Source organism: Alligator sinensis, unplaced genomic scaffold (assembly GCF_000455745.1).
Source record: "Alligator sinensis unplaced genomic scaffold, ASM45574v1 scaffold984_1, whole genome shotgun sequence".
Lineage (NCBI taxonomy): Eukaryota > Metazoa > Chordata > Crocodylia > Alligatoridae > Alligator > Alligator sinensis.
This window is the reverse complement of record NW_005842204.1, coordinates 368,288-376,612: the sequence shown is the minus strand read 5'-3', so window position 1 is coordinate 376,612 and position 8,325 is coordinate 368,288. Positions and strand designations below refer to the sequence as shown.

At 43.4% G+C, this 8,325-nt stretch overlaps 1 protein-coding gene across 2 annotated transcripts in view; it reads left to right on the top strand.

The window, feature by feature from the left end:
* Window positions 1-8,325, top strand: part of ITPR1 (inositol 1,4,5-trisphosphate receptor type 1) — a 219,650-nt gene that overhangs the window by 163,262 nt on the left and 48,063 nt on the right. For both annotated transcript variants that reach the window (XM_025207692.1, XM_014521334.2), the window contains 3 exons: window positions 1,233-1,413; window positions 2,046-2,299; window positions 6,417-6,617. In XM_025207692.1, coding sequence (XP_025063477.1) covers window positions 1,233-1,413; window positions 2,046-2,299; window positions 6,417-6,617 — 636 coding nt within the window. The remainder of the gene's footprint in view (window positions 1-1,232; window positions 1,414-2,045; window positions 2,300-6,416; window positions 6,618-8,325) is intronic.

Below are 8,325 nucleotides of genomic sequence, written 5' to 3'. Positions count from 1 at the left end.
CTGCTGGCTAAAAATAATTAAGGTTTTTTGGCTCAGTAGAGGCTGCCCAAATTTCATGGGGTCTCGTGTAGATGTTGACTAAGTGTTTTGAATAGTAGCACTCCCACTCTTCCTTGGTAATCAAAGCAGCGACTTTATTAGCGTTTGAAAGTCCCTCTGGTGGTGTTCCAACCCGAACTGCTGGGGACTGATCAAAGGCGGGCACACCAGAGGTGGCCTTGTGTAGTCTGCATCTCAGAAAAGCATGCAGGATATATTGCTATTCCCATTTTTTTTTTTTTAATTTGTTTTTTCAATAAATCAGACTTCATGCCTATTCATCATGGGCAGCTGTTGGATCATGAGCCACTGCAGAATGCTAACTAATTTCATAATACTCTGCATAAGGTGACCCACTTACAAGTTCATCCTTCAGTCGTGTTTAAGTCTGGCCTTGATTTATGTACTAGCATATTGGTTTCATCAGGAATTGTCTGATCCCTCGCTGTGTTGGCTCCTGGTGACCCGTACATGATTTGTATTCTCCTCAGTGGTAAAAAGAACTTTCTGTCTCTGGACATGCATGGGCAGAAGAACATTAACAAAATATTTTTAAAACCACTTAATACTTGCAGCTTCTCTGCCACTTCCAAAGGTATATTGCTGCAGGGGTCCAAACTTAATGAAACCCAACAGCTGCAAACTCCTACACTTAGGACAGAAAAAAAAAAAAAAAAAAAAAAAAAAAAAACACAAATAACTGCCTTAAGCCTGTCCTGTTTGTGTATGTTAGGACCTGACATTCATGCTGAACGTTGCATGCAGCGGAAGCCTGTGGTTCAGTAAGGAGACCAGAAAGGACCGCTTTTATGTATTTTGTGTCTGCTGTTTCAAAAGAGGTACTCCAAATTATAGAAAATAAATTATTCCCTTGTGCATACCTGGCAGTTGAGGGAAATATGCCATCTATATAATGTAGGAGGCTCAATGCGACTGTTAACAAGAGCTGCTTTGGAAAAGCAATAAGCATATTTGGAAATATTTGTAACTAAGCTAATGTAACTGAGACATTTGTTTGGACTCTTTGACAAAAAGGATTTAGTCTTCATTTCTCTAGAGTCCTGTCTCTAGTGAAAGCTAACTGCATTTTCAGTCTTTGAGTATATAATGCGTCAGACGTAGAGGAAGGTGAAATAATCTCTCTGCTCAAGCCTCTGCATGACAATTTAGAATTGTTCCATTTGTTTTAATAGCATTCGTTCTTCTGCCGGCTCACAGAAGATAAGAAATCGGAAAAATTTTTTAAGGTTTTCTACGACCGCATGAAAGTGGCTCAGCAAGAAATCAAGGCTACCGTCACAGTCAACACGAGTGACTTGGGAAATAAAAAGAAAGATGAGGACACTGACAGAGATGTGCCAGTTAGGAAAAGAGGTCAATCTCAAATTCTTTCTGTTCTAACGTGACGCGAGGGTAAAGCACTGTATTTGTTCAGCTCATTTCAATTGATGCAGTAATACTGTGGTCTCTGATCCCGCAGAACAAAAGTTAAGATATCAGTGGTGTGCCCTGACTTGGGATTTCCAGAGCAGCATCCCCTCTTCATCCATTTGTGAGATTGTACTATTGAAACGATGAAAAAGCATTTCTGAGACGAGACTTCTCCACCATGTCTAGCCTGACAAGCTGCCTAAATCTGATTTGGTAGTAATGCCCTTGGACTGTAGGTCATGGTCAGTGCTGGTCTAACAATGACTGGAGGGAGATCTTCTGAGATACCGGGGCTTTTACTAAACTCCTAATGGTGTTGGCTGCCTGTGATCTGTTGCCTAACAGATTAACATTTAAGATGAAACACTTTACAATGGCTTCCTCAAGAGTGTGAAGTGACACGATAGCCTTTCACATCACACTAAACACTTACCAGAAGGGGTACAATGATGGTGAATAGCTGGCCGATGTGTGAAATTTTAAGGGGAGAGTTGTGATTAGCTTTTTCTTGGTCCTTGTCTTCAGATTACCAGGTGGAAGATCTTTTATTGCATATCTGTTCTCCTGTATTGTAGTGCGGGAACCTATGACCCAAATCACGGAGGAAGTCCGGGATCAGTTGCTTGAGGCCTCCAATGCTACACGAAAGGCTTATAATACGTACAGGAGGGAAGCCGATCCTGATGACCACTTTTCACCTGGGGATGGAGCACAGTCTGCAGCAGACAAGAACAGAGATGAGCTGGAGATGAGTGCAGTCATTACAATAATGCAACCCATCCTCCGTTTCTTACAGCTGCTCTGTGAAAACCACAATCGGGATCTACAGGTAACCTGGGTGGATGTGCATATTCTGTGAAGTGATTGTGACCATATCCACCTTTCTGCTTCAGTACACATTTTAAATAGTCAGCTGACTTTGATTTAGCAGATATGGGCACACATTTCATTGAAGAGTGCTCTGTGGATTGCTTGGCAAAGGGGTGTGGAGGAGCATACTGCCCAATGTCTTCCCTTAAGTCTGTCTGTCTGTCGTCCCAATCCAAGTGTTCACCATGCCCTAGCATGAAAGAAATTAAGTTGAAAAAATGGACATTTCTTCATATAAAATTTTAAACTAGGTCATTTTATGAAGATAAGAGTGATTCCCATTCCAGGTTTATTGGTCACTTATGAGAGGGGAGAAAGGAAGCATGTGAGGAAGATGCGTATGTACCACCATCAGATTGGCATCCTACTTATCCCCGACATCGATCACGTCATGATCTTCATCAAGATCCAAATCCTCTTGGGTACTTCAGAATGGACTTAACCTTCACCATGTGACTAATATCTCATCGACTTCCACAGAGCTATTCCTGTGCTTAAAGTTGAGCATGTGCTTGAGTAATTTGCTGGAGTGGCTCCGAAAATGTGTACATTAGTGATCTTATCTAGTGTGTGCCTCCATAGGGAGATAAGATCCTTGCTTATAAATGGACTGTAATTAACTTGACTCTTGTTCAGCATTACTGCCACTTCTGGATTAGAATTAAACATAAGTGAGGAACCGGGGGGGGGAAGAGATCATCAAGGAAGAATAATTGCCTTGATTGCATATTGTTTTCTCTGTGCCAGAACTGAGACCCTGCCTGAGCGCTTTTCAGACCTGGCAGATCAGTACCATTGAACTTGAATGCCCTGCTACTGACAGTGTCTGAAATCGGATCTGGAGGTTAATATTTCTGTGCTGTGAGCATGCTATCCATTAGCGCTTTATAGTTACGGCAGGTACTTAGACCAGGGGTTTCCTTGTTTTCTGAACCTGCTTGAGCTCCGTTTTGCTGAAGAATTTTCATGACTTGATCGATGTCGGGGATGAGTAGGATGCCGATTTAATGGTGGTATTTCAGGCCACACACACAGAATCCCTGTTGCACTATGGTGCTTGGCCAGTCACTGAAGATTATGGAAGTGAGATTGAGTGTAGGCCAATGCAGAAACTTTGGACTGCAGCACTTTTTCCCTGAACAACTAATTCCATGATTCCTAATAGCAGGTATTTGCTTTCTGCTGTGGGAAAGGAGATGAAATTAGAGGTGGGAGAGACAATTTTATATTTTGTTACTTGTTGCATCATGATTCTGATGGGTTGCCTAATATTAGTCTAGTCTTAAGAACTGTCATAAATAAAGTGCTTGCAGCAAGCTGGCTGTAACCTAGCCCTCTTGTTGTTGCCAGCTGGAGTATCAAGAACTTCACATATCTTCCGTTTTACCCTAAATCAGATTTGAATTGCAAGTTAGTGAGGAACACTGGGTTAAGGCACTTGCAGATATACATCCAGCAGGTTTCTGCCAAACCTTTGTATCAGGCTTTAAAAACTAGGTGGCTTGTACAAATCAAGACGCTGCAAGTCGTCACTATATAAGGCTTTATAGAAGTGTCTATCTTCCAAGTTACAGGGAGTTCTCAAAGTATGTGGAGCCCTGTTGCAACTTAATCTTATCAGCCTACTTCCATTTTCATAAATAAAATGCACACGTGCTTCAGACAGTTGATAATTCATGTCCCTCGTACGCACTCCCATTAGGGGGAAGCTTTATTCCTTGTCATTTGAAACATTCTGTTTTTAAGGAGTAATAACAAGACTTTCTCCTCGAGTGTTAGTCATTCAGGGTTGTCTTATTGCCCAATGTCCAAAGGAGCTGCGTGCCTAGGTATTCTTTTCCATTTCTTTTTGTGCACTCAGTTCATTGGGATAGTTGCAAAACTTACTGCAGAGCCCCATTTAGACCAGAAGGTGAGTGGGTGTGTGCTTTTTTTTGTTTTGTTTTTTAATTAAATCACTTCCCTCTGGATGAGGGCTCTACCTTTATAAGCAAAGTTGGAGTAACTTTTGACTGTTGCACTGACTGTAATGAATCTAGAATCATCTTTGGCTCAGGAACGAGACCTATATCTTGATCTTCATACGAAGCTGGCTCGGCCATGGAGAAATCCTGGCATGTTGGTATATATTTGTTGAATTTGAAAACGCAACTTTCTCTAACTTCCTAAATGGTCTGTATTAAACCATCCTTCCCACTTTCTAACATGGGTTCTTTATTGAAAAGTTGCAGAACATAATCATGTTCAATGCAATCATATAATCGTTATCCAGCTCTCATTTTCCACATTGCAAAGGAGAGAATGGTAGATAAAGTTTCTTCAGGACCCTTTCCTGTGTGTGTGTGTGTGTGTGTGTGTGTGTGTCTGTATAGGATATGTGAAGTGTGTGGCTTTTTGCACAAAAGAACAATTAATCTTTTTTTACCTGGTTTTCTAAATATTCAGTCTAATCTTGTAACTCTTACAAAACTGCATAGTTTGGCCTCTGCCCAGCCTCCTCTTTGCTGTATGACAGTTACTATCCAACATCTCCAGTAACCTAAGAGTCGTTCCCCGCTTTTTTATTGTACTGTTTTGATTGCCTTTTGTGCTAGAGGGTTTAACCCTGAGCCTTTGAAGGCTCCTTGAATTGAGCGCTTTTGTCAGGAGGGCATTCAGTTTTTTCTTTTCCATTCTTTCGTCTTCAGCCTGTGTAGTCATTTGTTGTTTCTCTTTCTCCCCATGTTTCCCGTTGCTTTTGCTGACTTTGGGTTTAAAATCCTACAGAGACATTCTAATGCTATTATCAGTCCGGCTTTTACAATAGGAATAGTTTAAATCCCTTTTTCTCTCCGAGAGGATTCCCTGCCAATGGAAGCATTTGTTTTGGAGCTTTTTTTGGGAAGCTCTGATCTTTGCAGTCTCAACCGTCTCAATCTTTTTTACATTGCCTGACAAATTAATCCAAAGTCAAGGTATTAAATGAGCAAGCGGTTGAAATGCGCTGAATCATTGTCACCTTTAATCTGCATTCATAGACAGCGTTTTCCTTTTTTTCAGTCGGGCCTTCAATTGAATCTGACAATATCTCAGTCTCTTCTTTTTTTAAAGTCATTAGTCTGACATAACCACTAGAGGCGATCAGTTCACAGCATGCCTGCAAGCTTGTAGACAAGAGACCTTGTCAGGTCCAAAGTCCTTTATGTTCTGCTCCTCTCAGACCTTTTCTTCCCCCTTCCAAGCCAAGTGTTTTTGTAATCTACTAATAGCAAGTGAGATAGGAATTGCACTGAAACTTCTAGTAAAGTACATTTTCTCTACACAGTGCCACTGACACACAGTATCTGAGTCATTGGGAAATTTTATTTTTCAGTAATCTGCCCTCTTGAATAAAAGTTTTTTCCCACTTGGAATACATAAGAGGAAGTCTGTTATAACCCACGCTGTTGGTTCCTAACCAACAGCTTAAAGCAATAATTGCATTATTTACGTAGCAAGAAATTAAATTGAGAGAATCGGGTTGTGAAGATGGCTCTCCCTTTCTCCAAGAGCTGCAGTCAGATGCCTCTTTGTCACGGCACCTAAGGTGATGCCGTGCAACCCCAAACCAAAGAATTGCTTTCCTGCTCCAGTGGAAGGTCTTGGTTTTCTGGGTCCTAAAGAGAGCAATGAAGCTGGTAGGCGAGAAAGGTGGACACCAGATTTATTACAACTCATGTGACATACAGAATATGCAAGGTCATATACTCTACCTTCTTTTTTAATGTGTTAACAGATAGATATATCATGTACCGCATGTTGCCTTTTTTGTTCAGCTTTAAAACCAACTTGCCATAGGTGAGGGACAGAAAGAGAGAGGGCGGAGCCTTCAAAGGAGGTGCTTGAAGAATTTTTAATTGTATCCAAAGCATCAGGTTTTTTTCCTTTAAAATTATACACCTTTTCCTGGTGGGTCATGCAGCCAAGTAGAATTTATTAGCATGACGCTGTAAAGTGTAATCTCGGACCCACTGAACCTAGTAAAAAGTTACGCTCCAAAGATCGGTTTCTATGTATGTATGTGAGTGTGTTTGTTTTCCCTTGACACTTAACTACAGAATTTCCTGCGCTGTCAAAACAACAAAACGAACTACAACCTGGTATGTGAGACGCTACAGTTTCTGGACTGCATCTGTGGAAGCACAACGGGAGGACTTGGACTTCTTGGTCTGTATATAAATGAGAAGAACGTAGCACTGATCAACCAGACCCTGGAAAGTTTGACTGAGTACTGCCAGGGGCCCTGCCATGAAAACCAGGTAATATGGCCGTAGAAGGATCAACCCATGCGCCATATGCGTGCGGGGTATGTTCTGCTCTGCTTGGGCCTTCCGATCCATTAAACGCATCGGGTGTTGCCTTGCAATGCCGTTCGTGTTGCTTGCCTGATCCGAGTTGATGTTTTCCTCTGTGAAGGCATCAGAAATAATCAGGCCTGTCTTGAGTCTTACTGGGAAAGGTGTTTTAACACTGAAAGCAGAGAATAACTCTTGTACACAAGTCAAAGAAGGTATGATGCTTTAAAAGCTCGTGTTACAGATGGGTAGCAAAGCCATAAGCAAGCTTTATGCCAGGCCGCTGCAGTAAGCAGCAGGAGAAGCTGCAAGAGAAGCATGGCTGGGCTGGGCCAGGTGTAGTGGCCAGTTGAGTCTGGGGTCTCCCCCCTTCAAATCCAGCCATGCCGCTCTGGCTGGAAGAGGGTAAGCTCTCCCCCTGGCTACTGGCCTCGCTCAGTGCTGAGTTGGCCCCTGCACCACTGGGGGTTGCTGCTGGCACCAGCCCCTGCCCCCGTCCGCCACCCAGGTGCCGCTGGCTGCTCCCCCTCCTGCTTCCTTCACTCCCCATGGCCTATGAGGGATGCCGGAGCCCTTGCAGTCCACCTGGGGCTGAGATGCTCTGCATTTCGTGCCCCCTCTCAAGGAGTCTCTGCAGTCACTGACCCACCCCACGTCCTGCCCACCCCCCGCGTGGTCCACTCACCTCACTTCCAGCCTCCTGTCCCAGCAGGCATTTGGTCCTGCACAAGCTGAGTGGGAACAGTACCCCTTATATGACTTATGAGCCCTGTCCAGAAATGGGGGGTGACTGCTGAGAAGAAGCTGAGCAAACTGGGCTTATTTAGTCTGTGGAAGAGAAGAGCAGGGGCAGGGGGAACTGGATAGCAGCCTTCAGCTGTCTGCAGGGTGGTTCGAAAGAGGATGGAGCTGGGCTGTTCTCGGTGGTGGCACATGACAGAACAGGGAGCAATGGGGTCAAGTTGCAGCAGAGGAAGTTTAGGTTAGATATTAGGAAAATCTCTCACTAGGAGGATAGTAAAGCACTGGAAGAGACTACTCAGAAAGGTGGTGGACTCTCCATCCTTGGAGGCTTTTAAGACCTAGCTAGACAAAGCCTTGGCTTGGATGATCTAGTTGGGGGATGGTCCTGCTTTTGAGCAGTAGGTTTCATAATTTCATAGTTGTTAGAGACTGGAAGGGACCTTTAAAGATCATCATGTCCAGCCCCCCTGCACTTTGGGTTGAACTGGAAGACCTTGTGGGGTCCCTTCCAAACCTCAGTCTACAATTCTGTGTTCGTAAGGAAGCTGTTATTGATTTAAGACCAAATGTTGCCCATCTCCCCTCTGGATTTAGATAATTTGGGATGAAGGAAGAGGAAAAGTTTCTCTGGTAGATAGCCTCTATCTCCTTAACCAATGGGTGTAAAAGCTGTTTGAGGACTAGCTTCTTTGAATATATTTCAGCAGTTCAGGCTAGTGGGCACAGAGCAGATGACATGCACAATAGTGATCGTTAGCCATATTGCATAGCTGGGCTAGTCCACTTGACCAGGTGGATAACATCTTGGGTAGCACAGCCATTTTTTAAGTCTATGTACAATAGCAACCAGGCCCCTTCCTCCATGTCTCGTCTCATCTGAACATGCAGTGAATAGGCCAAGAGCTGAATATCTGGAATAATCTACGCT